General features: G+C 39.2%; 1 protein-coding gene across 1 annotated transcript in view; it reads left to right on the top strand.

The window, feature by feature from the left end:
• The window catches only part of LOC148844015 (Phox (PX) domain-containing protein), a 32,077-nt gene extending 11,953 nt beyond the window's left edge, over nucleotides 1–20,124 (top strand). Inside the window, exons 6-11 of the mRNA XM_088957763.1 lie at nucleotides 4,551–4,659; nucleotides 4,817–5,625; nucleotides 6,271–6,435; nucleotides 6,521–6,763; nucleotides 17,578–17,796; nucleotides 19,435–20,124. Of these exons, the coding sequence (XP_088813889.1) occupies nucleotides 4,551–4,659; nucleotides 4,817–5,625; nucleotides 6,271–6,435; nucleotides 6,521–6,763; nucleotides 17,578–17,796; nucleotides 19,435–19,698 (1,809 nt within the window). The 3' untranslated portion in view covers nucleotides 19,699–20,124. The remainder of the gene's footprint in view (nucleotides 1–4,550; nucleotides 4,660–4,816; nucleotides 5,626–6,270; nucleotides 6,436–6,520; nucleotides 6,764–17,577; nucleotides 17,797–19,434) is intronic.
• Nucleotides 20,125–20,741: the final 617 nt, after the last annotated feature.

Genomic DNA, 20,741 nt, shown 5'->3' with positions numbered 1-20,741 from the left:
GCAAGTTTCAGGTGGCTCTCCATGTTGTTATAGGTGTGTACGTGGTTTTGTTTTGACACCTTAATCATGATTATGGCGATGGAGAACTACATGTACTTACACCACACTCATCTCTAAATACCCCTCCAATTCCCGAGGGCCCCAGCCCCCAGATTGCCCAAAAACTGCCAATTTCTCAGAGAATCTTTCCACCACCAGATTCCAAAACGAACCTTCCATCCTTATATTTGCCAAGTCTTTACTTTACATCCTTGTATTTCAAACAGGCTTCCATCTCTCCTTCCTTTGGAGAGGTTAATCTTCAAACTACACTTTTTTTTTATCAGCAATCTTCAAAATACACTTTGATATAATCTTTAGAATCCTCTCTACCACCTCCATGATCACTTTCTGGTTTCTCATTTCTTGCTCCAGTTGAAATTATCCCCATAGTATCATCAGAAAATTGAAGTTGTAAAACAACCCTTTTCCCTCCCCACTCTTACTCTCCCTACATAGCTCTCATTTGTTTTCTATTTTAATCATCCTGGATAGAATTTCCTCCCCCAACATAAAAAGTATGGGAGATAGAGATCACCTATTCAACTCAAATTGCCTTGAAAAAAACCCTTTGGTGATCCATTGATAAGAATTGAAAAGTGTGAGGATAATATACATGCCATTTTCTATTCAATCCATAACCTCTCAAAGCCCATTTCTGATGGTACCATTCTCAGAATACTGCAGTAGTTGGAATTAAACAGAGCAAATTGGTGAATCAGGATTCATGTAGCTGTTATGGGCCCACGAATAGGATCTCGTCACGGGTCGGTCCACGGGGAAAACCTCCTGTTTTCCCTTCTTCCTCCCTGCTCTTGATGACCTATCTTGGCGCCTTAATGGTGATTTGTCCAAGAGATTACCTAACTCTCCTTGCTCTCTTTCTTGACTGAAATTTTTGATGCCTTTATTGAATAAAGTCAGCTCCTTAAATAGGAGATTACAAGAGATAAGAGTCCTACTTTTAGGAAGACTCATTGCTAATTAGGAAGACTCCCTACTAATCTATTGAACTGATAAGATAAGATAAGACTGAACTGATAAGATAAGATAAGACTCCCTTAATCTAATCTATTGAACTGATAAGATAAGATAAGACTGAACTGATAAGATAAGATAAGACTGAACTGATAAGATAAGATAAGACTCCCTTAATCTATCCTACTGAACTGATAAGATAAGAACACTGAATAGATAAGACTCCTATTAATCCCTGCTACTGAAAGCAGATAAGGTAAGAATATTGAATAGATAAGATAGGATGAGAACACTAAATTTCTGCTGCTGAGAACACTAAATTACAGTTGCTGCTGCACTAAATTACTGCTGCTGCTGCCGGCACCCACATTATTACTCCCCTCTTGGACTACGAGCTTGTCCTCAAGCTTGAATTCAGAATGGGTGTCTTGAAACACAGTCAAAGGAATCCCGGATAGGTGGAATGATTTTGCCCTCCTGGATCGGGTTCCAATGAAGAGGGTTCATCCTCAGACAGCTGTAGTGAGATACCAAGATTTGACCATGCGTAGCTGCATTCTTTGCCGCGGCCAACTGCAGCCTTAAGGTAATTCTGAGATGTCTTGAACTATAGAGTACAAAGATTGTGAAGGCCAAGCTGGTGCCACTGAACCGCATCATCTGGATCCTCTTCTATTGCCTGCTTTAGTGTGTACAGAGCTCGCTCTTCCTCTTCTGTCAAATCATTATGTCCAGTTCCAAACGTTGCTACAGTTTCATGCTGAGCCTTGTGAACCATGGCAAGTCTTGCCCATGCTATCCGAAGCTCAATTGTTGCAGAGTCCCCTTCTTTGAGAATTGAAGCCATTTCATTCACAGCCCATGAAAGTTGTTCAGTGGGATCTTGAGACCTTTCTGCATCCTTGATACGATGAAGCGCAATAGCATATCGAGTTGACATGCAATTAGGCTCCAGTTTTGCTGCCTTCTCCGGGCACTTTCCAGCATTTCTATGATCACCAGCCACATAGTATGCATTAGCAAGATTCAACCAGATATGTGCAGCCCTAGGATCTGATCTGACTGCAGCTAACAAACACTCTTTTGCAACATTTGCAGCCGCAACATGAGGCATACAAGCTCCTTCACCAGCGATGACAACCTTGGAGTAGTTGCTCTTATTCTTCTTTGAACTCTCGTGGATGGAATCCTCGACGACATTGGATTCCTGCTTAATTGGAACATTCTAGGTGTTGCTAACCTGCGCTTGGGCAACGGCTTGCTGCTCACTAGACGATTCTGCCATGTCTAGTCGGCGACCGGTTGTGGTTGCCGCCCCTTCCAGGTTCCTTTCCTTGCTGGAAAAGTACAACTCCATCAAGCGCTTTAATTCTCGGACGTCGTCCTTGATCTCGTGCACCTCCTTGCTGTTTTCCACGAGTTTGTGCTCCAGATCATGAACCCTAGACGTCAATTGCTCAAAGTCACCCATGACGCCTTGCTCTGATACCAAATGTTATGGGCCCGCGAATAGGATCTCGTCACGGGTCGGTCCACGGGGAAATCCTCCTGTTTTCCCTTGTTCCTCTCTGCTCTTGATGAACCTATCTTGGCGCCTTAATGATGATTTGTCCAAGAGATCACCTAACTCTCCTTGCTCTCTTTCTTGACTGAAATTTTCGATGCCTTTATTGAATAAAGTCAGCTCCTTAAATAGGAGATTACAAGAGATAAGAGTCCTACTTTTAGGAAGACTCCTTGCTAATTAGGAAGACTCCCTACTAATCTATTGAACTCATAAGATAAGATAAGACTCCCTTAATCTATCCTACTGAACTGATAAGATAAGATAAGACTCCCTTAATCTATCCTACTGAACTGATAAGATAAGAACACTGAATAGATAAAACTCCTACTAATCCCTGCTACTGAAAGCAGATAAGGTAAGAATACTGAATAGATAAGATAGGATGAGAACACTAAATTGCTGCTGCTGAGAACACTAAATTACTGCTGCTGCTGCCGGCGCCCACATCAGTAGCTGACCCCATATAGTTGGTATAAGGCTTGTATGATTCTGTTTGTTTGCAATGCAAATCAGAGACAGATACAAAAGCCCCTTTTCATCTTGAGTTCCTAAAATCACCCACTACTCTTTTATATATATATATACACACACACACAAATGTAAGGTGTTTGTGATAGGTTGGATGACTTGTTTAGCCCTACTGGCATTAGCTGCACTAAAAGGAGGGATAGGATTTTGTGGTGTACTAGAGCAGCACTACTTTGGACTGTTTGGGAGGATAGAAATGCAAGAATATTTGAAGAAAGAGAAAGAAGAAAGGAAGCCTTGGTAGAAACAATAACTTTGAGAGTGGCATACTCGGCAAAAAGCATGAAGCTGTTTTCAGACTTTAATGTTGAAGGTTTTTTCAGGGCTTGGGGTGTTATTGCTGCATCTTATGAGATAGAAATCTGTTGAGACATGGTCACCCCCAATAGTTGGATAGAAGCTGAACTTTGATGGCAGTTGTTTGGGTAATCTGGGCCCCTCAGGCATGGGGGGTCCATTAGGGATGAAGATGGAAACATCATTGCTTTATACTCTGGTCCTGTGGAACAAGGTGATGTGGCAAGGCCAGAGTTTATGGCTGCAGTAAATGGGGTTGAAAAGGCAAGAGAGTTGGGTATAGCTAAAACTCTTTATTTGGTTTAAGTGCCTCTTTACTCAAATTCAGATATAGCTAAAGCTCCATTTTCTAATTTAGTATGTATACTTTTGAAATCTTTAGGGCTGCAGTATATGGGATTGAAAAGGCAAAAGAGTTGGGTATTAATAGACTGATCATAGAAGAAGACTTGAAAACTGTGGTAAAATGGCTGCAAAAGGGGGAGGGGGTGGCATGGAATTTGAACTTAAATGGCTATCAATGGACATGCCAATCCAAGTTAGATGGTGAGGAGAACTGCCAACAGCTTGGTTTTTCCTTATCACAACTTCTTGTTGTATCCTGTTTTTTTTTTGTTTTTTTTTTCTAATAAATGAAATCTTTTCTGTGTTTCTGATAAAAAAAATTATTAGGAATAAAAATCTTGCATCTTCTTTGTATTTATCCTTACCAGGGTAATCCTTTTTCCATATTATTGTATTCTAGGAGCCAATATACCATATATGTGAGGGTATTTTATGCTGAGTGAACTTTTGAGTAAATGCCAACGTTTTGTTGGCATGTTATTTGCTCCAAAGGCGAGTTACAAACACTTTTTGATGTAAAATCTATCACCTGCACAAGAGAATGATTTAACTGTTAGTTTACAGATGGAGGGATGAATTTAAATTCTCTGCAAACTTAGACACACTTTTTTATTTGGTTTAAGTGCCTCTTTTCAAATTCAGATATAGCTAAAAACTCCATTTTCTAATATAGTATGTATATTTTTGAAATGCTTTCTGACATAACCTAAATATAAAAACATCACATAAATTTGAGAACCGCTATCTGTATTCGTATGTGTAACTAATGCTCTCAAAATGGTTTGTTTTGTTGCAGCGAAGGTATTCTTTGGAGGAGTGGATGGGAAAGTTACTGTCTGACATTGATATATCAAGAAGTGTACCAATAGCATCCTTTCTTGAGCTAGAAGCTGCTGCTAGGTCTTGTATGTGTTTCTTCAATGCAATTACTTGTGCTTGGATAGATATATTTTGAAATCTTTCTTAGGGAGGGTACTCAATTAAGCAGTTTAAAATGAATTGAAAAATCTGAAATACATATATCCTTCATAAGTTAACATTTCGCCTCTACCATTTTTTCAGCATTTCACAATGTAAATGAGCCTAGTTTAGAAGCAAATCCATCTGGTAGTAGTATGGATTCTTCACTTTATCTCCAACACAGTTCAGGTATGTCTGCGATTGCTGGTAGTCCATCAGTCGCATCAGATTATGGCAGTGATAATGCTTATGAGGCATCAGAGCTTGGAACACCAAGACAAGGAAGGGATAACAATTCTGAAGTTGGTATAGAGGATCTAGCATTGGATCAAGACTTGGTCACTACTGTAGGTGCATTTGTAAAGTATGGTGTATCTAAGAATGATAATGGTTTATTTATGGGAGATTCTATTATAGAGAAGATGGAAGGATTTCCAAGGCTCAAAATGCATTCCAGGAAAGAAAAAAATGTTATGAATAGGAATATATATAATGGCACTGCTTCCAAGGTTGCATCCATTTCCAGTGATGGAATGAGTCATCTGTCTGAACCTGATCATGGAAGGACAGCAAGCCATATTCGAAAGCTGTCATCTGAGAGTGTTGGAAGTGATGGAAGTTCCGTAAGGGGAAGTGAAGTTTCAAATTCAGGCGTTGCTAATTCATTGGGTGATGGCTCCCTTGACCTTCCTGGAGGTGTTGAAGCTTCACCAACCACAGAAAATCTTGGAGGCATAGATTTGAGGTTCCCGGGTGATGTACAGGTGGTTCTTCCATTAGATCAACGCCACAAAATGAACAGGGTTCTTATGACCATGCAGCAAAGACTAGCTACGGCAAAGACGGATATGGAGGATCTTATTGCCAGACTAAATCAAGAAATTGCTGTGAAAGAATACCTCACAACAAAGGTAACTTTGCAGTACATCTTCAGGTTATGATTCTTATAGTCATGCCATCCCATATATGTCCATTTGTCCCTCCCCCATTTCTTCTCATCTTTCCAGCTATTGGAGTGCTTGTGTGTTTTTCGTATGATCTTGTATTCTAGGTCGATTGTATTTGCAATTTCATTCATAAAGAAGATCCTATTTGGTTATAATTAAATAGCAGGAATACTTTATCCAGGATTTATTGTCATTAGTAATTTCAAAACCCAGACTGGGAAGACTGACTAGATAGAATGCTCAGCTTCATCGGCTTTCTCCTTTATTGCATATTTGTGTATTGATCCAGAATTTAGTAAATACGTGCTAAGTTTAATATGTGGACTCTTTTGTTTGCAGACTAACAAGACTAAAATGTTCTCTGTTGTTGGGTTTAGTGTGACTACATTGCTTTAGAGATGTGAGAACATAGTAGTTAGCTGCAGTGTTGACTAAAGCTTGTTAACCATCTTCTGATTTAATAATTTCTCTTTTTTCTTGAACACATATCACTGTCAATCAATTCTCCGAACTTGAACATTTATTTTGTCTGACATATTCGATACGATTTTAATATCAGAATTTTATTGTTGTACTATTGAACTAACCAATTTACCATGACTTCATCAGGTCAAGGATTTAGAAGTAGAACTTGAAAGCACTAAACAGAAAAGTAAAGAAAATCTACAACAAGCCATCTTAATTGAAAGGGAAAGACTTACCCAAATGCAGTGGGATATGGAGGAACTTCGAAGGAAGGCCCTGGAGATGGAGACGAAACTGAAGTCAGAGCAGGTACAGATATAGTTTCATTGACCTTCTGATTGGTGTCATATCAATCGCTTTGTTGATTCTATGGATGATAATGAAACCTTTTCAGGATGAAAAAGATCGTACAGAGTTGACGAAAGTATCAGCCATTCAGGAGAATGAATTGTTGCTGCAGGAATTGGATTCTACCAGAGAACAGTTGGAAAACCTGAGAAAACTCCATGAAGAACTAGAGGTGAAATCAAAAGGAGATGTTAAAGTTCTTGTCAAAGAGGTTAAATCTCTAAGAAATTCTCGAACAGAACTGAAGCAGGAACTTAGTCAGTTACATAAGGAAAAATCTGAACTTGAGGTAAGTTCATAATCCAATTTATCAAATGTTCTATTGTCATTTTCTGGAATGAATTGATTTTGGGTGTTATCAGACTGCACTATTCTCTATTCTGTGTTCCCTATAAATATTCAATAGTTTTTATTAATGAATAAGCATGCTTTTCATATAACTAAATGTGTGTAATAGCCTGCAATGAACCTACTTGTTGTCATGTTAAAATGCTTCTAAGGGAACCGTTATCCTGTGATACAGTAACAATCTATGCTGTCCATCTTGCTTCAGAATTTCATTAATGAACTTATTTATTTGGTTGCCAAATTCCTAATATATAATCTCTGTCATATGTAACTTTAATAAGCCTGTACTACTCAACTTGGAGTCAGTTATCAGAAAATCGTTCTGCCTGATTTGAAATGCTTTCCTTTTCTTGCCTCTTATCAAACTTCTTTCTCCTATTGAACACTATTTATAAATGCGATAAAGTTCATTTCTTATATCTCACTTTCAGTTTCCCATCTGTTTCTTATTTGCTGCAACTGTGATTTATCTTTACTGTGGCATTGTTAAACCTATCAACTAATACCCATTAGAATAGTTTATTGGTTTAAAAATCTTGGTTAAATCTGTTTGGTTCTCCATTTATATTGTGCAAAAGAAGATAATGAACTTCTATTGCATTTGAAAGTATAAAATAAAGATCCCTACCTCTCTCAAGCTACTTTATTAGTTTTTTTACTAACCAACATACCTGTATACTGGCTATTAGCAATAAATTCATTCAAATAAAACATAAAATGCCATCATATATACATCATACCTGTTTCAGGCCAACAAAAAAGGGGGAATGCAGTGACAAAAAAGAAAGAAAAATAAGGGGGCAGAGCCCCCATTTTGTTCCCAAAAAATATTCTTGAAAGAAGAAAATAAAATTAGGAGTAAGAGGATGATTTGGACTGTGTTTATGGGGGCGGAGACCCTGTTTCAGGCTAATAAAAAGGGAGAATGCAGTGAAAAAGGAGAGAAAAATAAAGGGACAGAGCCCTTGTTTCTTTCCAAAAAATGCATTATAAAAAATTAGTGCAAAAATACAGGAAAGTTTTAGAAAGTTTTGGCACAGCTCTTGCTCAAAAAGAAGAAGGGGGTGGAGCCCCTGTTTCATTCCCAAAAGTATTTAAAAAAAGTAAGAAAATAAGATACAAGAGTACCAGGGTGATTTGAGGAAGGAGGAGGAGGCAGAGCCCCTGTTTCGTTCCAAAAGCATTTCTTAGATAAGTAAAAAAACAGGGCCACAGAACAAATGGACAATTTAAGAAGAAGAAATTTACTTGGAGGTTTTGATGACTTGGACTGAGTTTGGTTTCTCATCTCAGTCTTGGTTCAGTACTTAAACCCAAATAAACTTTCATAGCTTTAATAAAAAAGAATTATCTTAATAAAAAATGTAATATACAACAAGGTGTATTCTAATAAAATAAAACCAACCAATAAAATGATATATTATTTATGGGCATTCAGAAAAATAATATAATATGCATGTGCATGAGTGCCTAACACGAAAACATCTTAGCATTGGGCTAGGTTACTTCAAAAAATGGATATGGAACTGAGAATAATGTAATGGAAGAACAGGATCATGTGGCCTACCATTTAGTTTGGAACTTCGGACAACACTTGGATGATAATGATGATGGACAGTTGTGAAACATACCTGCAACAATCTGAATAAAGAAAAGAAAAACAAGAGAAGAAGATGAAGAGAGAAAAGTAAAGGAGGAAGAAGATAGAAGAAAGGGAAGAAGAGAGAGAGTTCTAAACCTCTTTTCAGCCCCCAATGATCTCTTTTATTCTTTTATCGTAAAAAATAAAGACAATTACATGAGTGCCCTTAGTAGGGGGTCCATCACTAAAGACAACAATAGAAAACAATAAAAAAAGAAAAAAACAGGCCCATAACTAAGGCCCACTACCTACTAACACAAGTTATAAACATAAGTACATAACTTAAAGAAAAATAAAGAAACTAAGGCCCATTCGGCCCATTCTCACTACACTCCCCCTCAAGCTGAGCATAGATGCCAATCAATGTGCTTAGTTCTATCATGCTGAACCAGGTTGTGAGCAATGTTAATAGCAGCCTGGTTATCACAATATAACATCAGTGACTTGTCACATGAGACACCCATTTTATCAAGGAGAGATCTAAGCCATAACGACTTGGAAACCCCATGAGCCATAGCCCTATATTCTGCTTCAGTTGAAGATCTAGCAACCACTGATTGCTTTTTTTTTGAAGCAAAGGTAACTTTTTATTGAAGAAGAAAAAAACAGAAGCACATGAGAAGATGTACTGAAGCCAAGAGTGGCTTGGCAGGACTACAAAGGCAAACAACTGTCACTAAACAAGAAATCTCTAGAGACCCCTGATTTTGCTAGGTTATTAGCAACAGAATTTTGCTCCCTAGGAATCCAGACCAACTTCACACTCATAGAGCCTAAGATATCCCTGGCTTCAGCTAAGAAGTGGGCAAGTCTTCAGGGACCTCCTTTCTCTTGTAACCAAACTATAGTATTTGCAGAATCCCCTTTAATGGTTAAAGTGGATAAACCTAACCGTTTAGCAAGGCGAGTCCCTGTGAGTGCAGCACTACAGCCAATACCTCTGCCTTTATGGCATTTTCCCTCCCAATCGGACCACCGTAAGCCCAGAAAATATTCCCCCTTTCCCCTCGGATTACACCTCCAATTCCTGCTTGACCTGTGGATCCTTGGGCGCTACCATCAAAGTTTAGAGTTCATTTCTCTTTCTTCTCTAAAAACCTGTGTCATGGTCCACTCGGATCTTGGAGAGGAGTGTAAAATTTCTGGAAGGTTGCTCTGGAGATCATTTAGGGAGAGACCTTTGAACACTTAAAGAGTTGATTACCCAAAGGTTGCAGAGATGTGTGATGTAGGAAGTTAGATCTTCAATGTTTCTAGCTTTATTTTCAAAGGTTCTATTGTTCCTTTCTTCCCAAATGCCCCACAAGACTGCATGGGTCACTGTAATCCAGTAAAGTCTTCCTCTTTTTCTTAGCCCTCTGCCTTGCCATTGCCACAAGAAGGCCACCACCCTCTCTAGGAACACCCAGCTGTAACCAACTAGGTTTAGGAAGAAGTACCAAATCTTTCTAGTGTCCGGGCAGTGGAGAAGGATGCGATCAGTTGTCTCCCCGTCACCAAGACAAAGAGTACAGACACGAGGGGAGATGCATAATTTGCCTTTAAACCTTTTCTGAAGCAACTTGCAGGTGTTTATTTGCTTTAAGCAAGTTTCCCACACAGAGAAAGAGACTCTACGGGGGATGTGTGATCTCCATACTTTCTTATCCGCAAAGGGAGGTCTCTGATCTTCTGACACTAGAGCCTTGAAAAAGGAGTTAGTGGAGAACTTGCCAGCAGGATTAAGTTTCCAGATTCTCTGGTCAGGGGTAGCAAGAGAGATGTAAGCCTCATTAAGAGAGTTTAGCAAACTAGCTATATCAGCAATTTCTATTTCTCTTAAAGGCCTTCTGAGATTTAGGTTCCAAGTTGTTCCCGAGGGTGAGGGGTTGAGGCTAGAGGTTATCATGGCTTCTTTGGATTGGGACAGGTTAAAGATTCTAGGATAGGAGTTAGCAAGGGCGTCCTCTCCCCACCACAAATCAGTCCAAAATTTGATTCTATTTCCGTTCCTCTTCTGATATCTAGTAGAATAAAAAATGAGGTCATAAATAGAAGTAATACCTTTCCAAGGGTTAGAGGCTTTGACCCGGTTCAAGTGGACCTTGCTATCCCAACTGTTGGCATGTCTCCTGTACTTGATCTTGATGATTTTTGTCCACAACACTTCCATCTCCAAGGGATACCTCCAAAGCCATTTTCCAAGAAGGGCCAAGTTCCTTTCTTTGATATGACCTAGTCCCAAATCACCAACTTCCTTTGGCTTGCAAACCTGATTCAAGCCTACTAGATGACACTTGTTTTCACCACCCCCTTCCCATAGGAAATCCCATTGTAGTTTTTCAATCTTGCTTTTTACTTTGCCTGGGATTCGGAAAACCGACAAAAAGTAGATTAGCAGGTTGGCAAGGGAAGCCTTAATTAGTGTAAGTCTTCCACGTGGCCAATCTTTTCTCACATTTTTTCACTACCGGGTCCCAAAAACTTTTACTTTTCAAGTTCCCACCAAGAGGCATTCCCAAATAGGCAATGGGGAGCCTCTCCATTACACCCCAACAGCACCCTAAACCTATCCAATAGAGGGTCACCAACATTTTGGCCCACGATGCTGCTTTTATAGTAATTTATTTTGAGTCCAGTCACCATCTCAAAACTATTTAACACTCTTTTTAAGATGGAAATGTTCTCCCAGTCTGCCTCCAGGAAAAGTATGATGTCATGTGCAAACATCAAGTGAGAAACCAGGATTGCCTCCCTACCTATCTCGAATCCTTTTAGCAAATTTAACTCCCTTGCTTCTTGAATCAAGTAACTAAGTACATCCGCCACCAAAGTGAAGAGTAGTGGGGAGAAAGGGCACCCTTGTCTCAAGCCCCTGTTTGCATTAAAGTATCCAGGAGGTTCACCATTAATCAGGACTGAAAACCAAGCAGAGCTTATGCACCTTTTATCCATCTCATTCACCTTCTACCGAAACCTCTAAGACTTAGAATCTTTAACAAGCAATCCCAATCCACTTTGTCATAGGCCTTTTCAAGGTCCAACTTGATTACCACCCCTGGTTTTCCACTTTGTGTTCTTTCTTCTACACATTCATTGGCCACTAGAATGCTGTCAATAATCTGCCTTCCTTGCACAAAAGCGAATTGGTTGTTTGAAATTAGATCATTCAGCACCTCATTTAGCCTTGTTGCCAACACTTTCACTACTATTTTGTATAAGCTTCCCACCAAACTGATAGGTCTGAAATCCTTAACTTCTAAGGATCCCTCTTTCTTTGGCACTAGGGTGATGAATGTTGAGTTGTTTCCTTTGTTCACAATGGCTGATAGGTAGAAATCTGCAAACACCTCCACTAGATCAGAGTTGATTGTGTTGGTAGAAAAGAATAGGGAACCCATCCGGTCTAGGAGCTCTATCACGTCCATCTTAAATATTGCTTCTTTAATCTCTTGTTCTTCAAAACTTCTTTCTAGACACACCCTTTTGTCTTCAGACAATCTTGGGCCCTTCCAACTGTTCAGAGGAATTCTGCTAGTACCATCCTTTGAGTAGAGCTCTTTGAAATACTACACGATGACTTATGAAATTTCTCCCTTGTCTTCTAACTCTCTGCCCCACCCTCAATTTTGAGATGTAATTCTTTTTTCTTCTCCCCGAAGCGTAACTATGTAAGAACTTTGAATTGTTATCTCCCTCCTTCAGCCATCTCACTCAAGACCTTTGTCTCCAATAGATTTCCTCCCACTCCCTTCTAATAATTTCTCTTCGGCTTCTACCATTTGCATCCAAATTCCCTGTTTGATCTCTCTGGTCCAGATCATCAATCTCTTGAATTAGCTTATTCTTATCTTCCACAAAACTTTTAAACTCCTCTTTACCCCAAGCTTTTAGCTTCTAACTCTCTGCCCCACCCTCAATTTTGAGATGTAATTCTCCCTTGTCTTCTAACTCTCTGCCCCACCCTCAATTTTGAGATGTAATTCTTTTTTCTTCTCCCCGAAGCGTAACTATGTAAGAATTTCGAATTGTTATCTCCCTCCTTCAGCCATCTCACTCAAGACCTTTGTCTCCAATAGATTTCCTCCCTTAATATAATTTCCTCCCACTCCCTTCTAATAATTTCTCTTCGGCTTCTACCATTTGCATCCAAATTCCCTGTTTGATCTCTCTGGTCCAGATCATCAATCTCTTGAATTAGCTTATTCTTGTCTTCCACAAAACTTTTAAACTCCTCTTTACCCCAAGCTTTTAGCTTCCTCTTCAGGTATTTTAGCCTCTGCTGAAAGCAGAACCCTGCCCAACCCTCCACTCTGCACTCCTCCCACCAGGAAGCTATTCTTTGCTGAAAGTCCTTATGCACAGTCCACACCTTCTCCAACCTAAAAGGCGCCCTTTCCTTCCTAAAGACTTCATTATGGAGCACCACCGGCCAATGGTCAGAGATCCAGCGAGGCTTAATTGATTGCAAACAATTGGGGAAGTGTTCCTCCCAGTCATTGGTCATGAGGAATCTATCCAATCTGCTACTTATCGCCCATTCCCTCATGTTTGACCAAGTAAACGAGCCATTGTTGAGGGGGAATCTCCAAGGTTGTGTCTAGCAATGAACTCAGAGAAGTCTCATACTTCTTGTTATTCTCCTACTATTTGAGCTCTCACTGCAGAATCTTGTGACATTGAAATCACCACCAACACACTGGGCAAGGTCATCAAACTCATGCAAGGAATCCAATTCCTCCCATAAACTCCCTCCCTGAGAAGGAGAATTTGGCCCGTACACTCCAGTCATGGTCCAGTTGAATCCATCAGAAGTATTTGTGAAAAGGACTGAGACAGTAAACTTTCCTTTGTCCACTTCTATTTCAGTAATTACCTTTTCTTTCCACATAATTAGGATTCCTCTCGCTGCACCCGTCGCAAGGAGATCTGGCCATTTTCTTCCTCTGATTCCCCAAATTGCTTTAATCAAATTTCTGTTTATTACTTCTTTCATTGTTTCTTGTAAGATCACTATGTCTGGGTCTTCTCTCCTTAGAGTATCTTTCACCAAACTTCTCTTCAAATTCCCACCAAGCCCCCTTACGTTCCAACTTAAAATCTTCATGATTTGCCTACACCTTCCTTTCCCTTAACTAACCTTCTATCAGTTCTGCTTACAGGCCCAGTTCCTTGGTCAACAAAGCCCCATTGGAGTCTCTTGATCTCTCTATTTGTCCCTCCCTTTACCCGTCAACAAAGCCCCATTCAAGTCTCTTGAGCTCTCTATTTGTCCCTTTCTTTACCCCAAATTCCAACTTCTTCCCCTTGCTGCTTCTTTTTATCCCTATCTGCTGCTTAGTACCTTCCCCATTTTTCTCTTGATCGGCAATATTAAGGCAAGTCTTCAATGTCAGAGCTTGTTGGTAGGGACTTGCTGAAGGTTGGGATAGAAGCCAACCATCACAGTTTCCATGGCCGTCACCAGAAAATCACATGGTCGTCGTCGGAAAATCACATTACATGCTTTCTTGTTTTGATACTTGGGAATTTCACAGGTTCACCATAGCTTCTCGGCTTTGTTTGATGGTTTGGAACAAGATAATGTAGAAGGGTGTACCTGTGAAAACTACTTATTGCTTTTTATTCATCCAGGAAACAACATTCCCAACTACCATAGCACAATGACCTAATGTGGACCTCCTATCATCAACATTACCTACCCAATCAACATTTGTATATGCCTCTACCTTCATATGGTCATGTTTAGCAAACAATATTCCCTTTCCATGAGTTCCATTAAGATATAGCATAGTACCCTTTGTGTCGTAGCCATATGTGTCTTTGGGAGCATGCATGAACTAGCTTATTACACTGACAATATATGAAATGTTCAGATGATTCATATGAAGATAGATAAGTTTCCCTTGAGAACATTTCACCCTCATTTCGTGCCTTCCTTACCTCTATTGACAGTGTCCCTATCCCTAAGAATGTGGTAGAAGCTCTTTCAGTTCCTGAATGGACAAATGCCATGAGGGAAGAAGTTAATGCCCTTCACAAAAACGACACGTGGGAACTTGTTGATCTTCCTAAGGGAAAGGTTCCAGTTGGATGTAAATGGGTGTTCACAGTCAAGCATAAGGTTGATGGAACAGTGGAAAGGTATAAAGCTCGCTTAGTGGCAAAGGGATTTACTCAAGTGTATGGAGTTGATTATGCAGAAACTTTTGCCCCCGTTGCCAAGATGAATTCCATTAGAGTCCTTTTCTCTCTTGCAGCCAATCTGGATTGGGTTTTACACCAGCTGGACATCAAGAATGCATTCTTGAATGGTGACCTTGAAGAGGAAGTGTACATGATTCAACCTCCTGGGTTTCTAGCCCAAGGCAATGAACAGAAAGTGTGCAAGTTGAAGTCCTTATACGGGCTGAAACAATCACCAAGAGCTTGGTTCAGTAGATTCCATGTGGCAGTTCAGCAGAAAGGATACAGGCAATGTCAATCAGATCACACACTGTTCGTGAAAAAAGGAGAAGGTAAAATTGCTGCTCTAATTGTTTATGTGAATGACATAATTGTTACTGGTGATTGGGAGGATGAAATTCAGAAATTGAAAATTTTCCTTGCAACTCAGTTTGAAGTGAAGGATCTAGGACCTGCCAGATACTTCCTTGGAATTGAAGTTGCCCGATCAAAGAAGGGTATCTTCATTTCTCAAAGGAAATACGTCCTAGATTTACTTCAAGACACTGGAAAGATGGGGGTGAAGCCAGTTGACTCTCCCATCGACCCCAACCATAAATTAGGTGACAACTGTGGTGAATCACTCAAGGATGTGAAACAGTTTCAGAGGCTTGTAGGGAGATTGTTATACCTTTCTATGACTCGCCCAGACATTGCATATGTTGTTGGTGTCCTCAGTCAATTCATGCATGCTCCTAGGTCTTCTCATTTTGAAGCAGCAGAGAGAATCCTCCGATATTTGAAGAAGTATCCGGGTACTGTTGTTTCAAAAGCACGAACATTTGAAAGTTGAAGTTTATACAGATGCAGATTGGGTTGGATCCCAAAGTGATAGAAAGTCTACTAGTGGCTACTGCACCTTTATAGGAGGGAACCTTGTTACATGGAGGAGTAAAAAGCAAAATGTGGTAGCTAGATCCAGTGCTGAAGCTGAATATCGTGCTATGGCCCACGGGGTTGCTGAAGGCATGTGGATAAAGAATTTGTTGGGGGAGTTGGGTTTCCCAGTGACCAAACCTATAACTCTATTTTGTGATAACAAAGCAGCTATAAGCATTGCTGCCAATCCGGTGCTACATGATAGAACAAAACACATCGAAGCTGACAAGCATTTTATCAGAGAGAAAGTTATCACAGGCGAAGTGTGTACCCCCTATGTCACTTCTGAGAACCAGCTTGCAGACATCTTTACAAAGGGTTTAAACCTTTCCAGACATCATGATCTTTGTGACAAGTTGGGCATGATTGATATCTATGCTCCAACTTGAGGGGGAGTGTTGTCAGTTGTTTATGTATTCAGGTTTAGTACCATAAGGGTACTGTTGTAATTTCTCCTTTGTTTACATTGTTCGGCTGTACTAGTATAAATAATAATAGATCATTCTTTCGACCCCTAAGTTCAGAAGGGGCTATCAATCCTCTTGGCTCTCCTCTCCTCTCTCCCTCTCTTCTCTCCTCTTGTCTCTTCACTTGCTCTTGCTCTTGCTCAACAAAGAGAAAGTTCAATTGCTCCTACCAGAGGTTTCAGAGCTCTATCCAACACAAACTGCCCTTAATAGAAATCAAAGAGCTTCCCTTTGATCCCCAAGCGCTAGCTTCAAAGTGTCTCTAGGACCTGTAACAAGATTTCTCTAGTTATCTAGGTTTTTTGGAAAAAAACTCCAAGAACCTGCCTTTGGCTTCAACTAAGGATGAAAGTCTCCACAAAACTTCTCCAAAAACCCTCCTAACTAGGTTACATAAGCTGCCAATTGATCAGCCGGTCAGTTCTCCATAACATTGTGTATGGGTTATGAAAGGAGAAAGATGTTGAAGGTGAGAACCCACTTTGCTACTAAGTTGTGAAACACACCTGCAACAATCTGAATAAAGAAAAGAAAAACAGAAGAGAAGAAGAAGATTGAAGAAGATGGGAGTGAGAAAAGTAGAGGAAGAAGATAGAAGAAAGGGAAGAAGAAGAGAGAGAGTTCTAAACCTCTCTTCAGCCCCCAATGATCTTTTTTATTTTTTTGTTGTAAAAAATAAAGACAATTACATGAGTGCCCTTAGTAGGGCATCCATCACTAAAGACAACAATAGAAAACAATAAAAAAAAGAAAAAACAGGACCATAACTAAGGCCCACTACCTACTAACACAAGTTATAAACATAAAGAAAAATAAAGAAACTAAGGCCCATTCGGCCCATTCTCACTACATGGACCATCTATAAATTTATTTACCTAATCTAAGGACTCCTGAACACTCTTGAAGTCTCAATGTCATGCCCATAGAAACTAAAGAACAAACTAAACTCCTATTTTATTTTTCTGAATTTAGACTATTTTAATTATTGCAACTGAATTCTTAAAAACCAAATTATTTACAACACTAAAATCTACCAAAATAACTTTTAAAACCAATTGAACTCTAATTGAAAATAAATCAAAACTAAAGAATTTAACCATAGACTATATGTTTTTCATACTTGTTCAAATCATATTTAAATCACATAATGTTGGACTTGATATATCTTTCCAAATGACACAAGAATCAAGACAAACCTTAAAGATTGACATGTCAAATTTATGCTGCAAGTAGTGTGACAGACTTGAGACATTTGTCTCATAGCTTTCAGTTGAGTTCCAAGTAACGGATGCTTATACTAGTTGCTTTATTATCAACATCAGTTGGTGCTGATATTCTAAATTGTTATTGGACCTTATGTAATTTATATCCTCTATTGTTCTTCAATCTTTCAGATTGTTTTTGTTTATTTCAGTCACAAAAATGTAAAAAAGAAAAAAAAATGCTTGTCATTTAGTTTCTTTTCCCCTTACCTTTGGATAAAGTTGCTTGTCCTTGACTGAATGTTTGCCTGGGCATGCTAAAGTAGTTCTTAATATTGCTGCCATTTATTGTTTTCTTCAGAATGTTCTTCAAAAAGAAAGAGAAAGAAAGGAACACTCAAAAACCGCCAATATGAAGCTGCTGCATGAATGTGGCATTCTACGCAGTCGGCTTCAAGAATGCAGTGTGAATTTTCTTGCAGAAGAGGAAGATAAATTCACTGTGGATGCTTCTTCACTATCAGATGCTTTAGATCTCTTGTTAACATCTGATAATCGGATAGGCCTCCTTCTTGCTGAGGTATCTCCACACTGTATTTCAATTCTATGTTCCGTTTATTATTTTCTTGCAGCTGAATGCTACATTTTAACACTAACCCACTTGGTATTATAAGAGTGCTGTCTCTTTCTCTCTCAAATGATAATGTTTTTAACTTTTTTTTATCTTGTTATGCTGTTCGTTTCTTTATTTTCTAATCTTTATCTCAGACATTCAAAACTGGATTATTTACCAGGGCTTGATATTTATTTATTTATCAAGTGGAAGTGTCAGTTCCCATGATGCACCCAGGTCCTATCCTGTTCTACGCCTCTACCTGGATTACACGGTGTCCCTTTACTTTCTTCATAACATTTTTCTCAACCCTGGCTGTTGGGAATTATTGAAACCAATAAGTAATTTTTATGCTACTTCCTTTTAAATCTCACAGGGCGATCATGCGTCAGAAGGGGAAAAAAAGAGCCAAAACATTCCACAAAGGTGGCATCATGTCTAGAGTGTTTTTTTTTTTTTTTTTGAGAAAATTTAACCAGAATTTATTAAGGAAAAAAAGGGGGGGGATCAAGAGGAGATATACAAAGCAGGGGGGGAACCCCTACAAGTTACAAAGGAGGAAGCTCATTGCTATACAAATACACCAAATTTAGCTAGGCCATCTGCAGTATGATTGTGATCCCTAGGAATCCAAACTAAGTTAACATTTCAAACCATCCAAAGAATCCCAAGCTTCAGTCAGATAGTGATACAGTCTCCAAGGGCCCCCTTTTTTGTCTCTTAACCACTTTATCTTATTTGCTGAATCACCTGCAATGGTCACATTCTGAATTCCCAAATTCTTTATTATCCTGATTCCGGTGAGAGCAGCCATCACTTCAGCCTTTGTGGAGTCAGCCCAACCGGTTGGACCACAAAAGTCCAGCAGATATTGCCCCTTTCGTCCCTTATGTACCACCAATACCTGCAAGGCCCGGATTACGTAAGGCACAACCATCAAAATTAAGGGTTATCACACCTTCACTGATGGATACGGGATGCCTCAAGGATGTTTGCTGGGGATGAGGCAGAAACATAAAGGGGTGAATATCTCTGATAAGATCATTAACTGAAAGTCCTTTAAACAGAGCTGAATTCACCGACCAAAGGATGCAAAGATGGGTAATATCTGAGATTAACTCCTCCAAAGTTCTGCTTTTATTGTCGAAGATATGGTTGTTTCTTTTATCCCAAACACCCCACATCATTGCATGTGGCACTCATCTAGAGTGTATTTTTATGGTGTTGCTGATAGGTTGCTTTTGTGGTCAACTCATGTTTGACTTCCTATTCTACTTGTTTGTGGGTGCGAAGTTCATGTTGGCATGTTTTTCTTTCATGTGTTTTAGGATTGTTTAATGAGCCTCTTGTGGCTGGTATTGATGGGTTTCTTGGATCTATCCTTGTGAATTGTAATCTTTGTGAGTCTCCATGTATTCTGGGGCCCTTTGATTGAGTGCTGGTAATTGAGGTTTTTCATCTCCAATTCAACCCCCGGCTCACTCTTATAAATTAAGTTTATGGTGGTTTAATCCATGGTATGGTTTCACATTTATCTGCTTTGTTCTTGACCATAAATATATTCTTACATTGAACTTGTTTCTATGCCATTCCAATAATTATCAGGCACAACTTCTAGCACAAGATGATGAAAATTCAGTTTCAGCTTCCATCAAAAGCCACAATATAAATGGTGATGATTCATGGAGAACAACCCAGGATGAATTGAGGAAGATGATGACAGATATCTTCATCGACAATGCCAGATTGAGGAAACAGGTCAACTCTGTAATTCGTTGTGCTCTCAAAACAGCTGTTCCTTTAGAGAATGATGAGGATGAGGAAGTCCCTTTAAGAAAGACCGTACTAAACAAGTTCTTAGAAAGGTAAAAATGGGGCCACACTGTAAATTTCTTTTACTTTTAGAAACATGATGGCTGCCCCTCCATCTTACCACCCATGCCCCCCATATAGCCCATACGAAAATCAGCTGCTTTACTTAGCGGTGGATGCCAATGCCATTGAAGGCTGGAGAATTAGTCTTTGTAATTCATGTGGATGCCAATGCCCATACGAAAATCAGCTGCTTTACTCACTGCTTCAGAAGCATTGTGTAATATCTTCTTCCACCCTGTTTTTTGCTGAGCCTTTTTGCCCCATTTTGTTTGTGAAATTAAATAATGAAAAGAAAGGAAGAGAGCAACTCACGGAGGTTCGCCAGGATTGTGCAATTTGGTTCCACAAATGTCATCTGCTGTAAGACGTTCCACTTTGCCACTTTGGTTTCAAAGTTTTCATATTTGATGGCTATAGCCATATGGATGACCCGAGAAGGAAAGGTGAATGTATGTACATGTAAACAGGAAAACATGCATGAATAAGCATAAAAGCACAGGACTTGAACTAGGGAAAGGTCAGAGGCAGCCTGGATAAGCATAGAAACACAAAACTTGCTGTCTTTTCGCTCCCATTAACAAGGTTAGCAAAATAAAAAAGATAAAACAAACCCAACTAGTGCTATAAGCAAATTGGATTGAATTGGATATACCTGGTGGATTGATTCAAGCTTGATTAGTTACTATACGGATTCAAGTCGTATTTGAATATTGAATGCCATTAAACCTTAAAATAGTTAAACTTTTTCTTTTCTGCTGCACAATCTGGGGTAGCCCTTCTCCCCATCCGCTTAAGTCATAACCCTCCAACGCTGGTGGCGGCCGGATGTTAAAATGTTATATTTAATAAAATGAAGTAAAAATAAATTTGACCTTTACATGTTATAAATAAAATGAATTGAAAATGATTTGTATGAGACTTAAATTATGATTATTAATAAATATACAACATTCAAACTAAATGCATGCAATATAAAATTTATGTATTTAAATATAGTTGAATTAGATTATCTTTAATCCAATCAAGGTTCAAAATAT

This window comes from Nelumbo lutea, chromosome 8, assembly GCF_056320005.1.
Source record: "Nelumbo lutea isolate HS-2025 chromosome 8, American lotus-T2T, whole genome shotgun sequence".
Classification (NCBI taxonomy): domain Eukaryota; kingdom Viridiplantae; phylum Streptophyta; class Magnoliopsida; order Proteales; family Nelumbonaceae; genus Nelumbo; species Nelumbo lutea.
The sequence above is the reverse complement of the archived record's forward strand: the minus strand, read 5'-3'. Positions and strand labels throughout refer to the sequence as shown.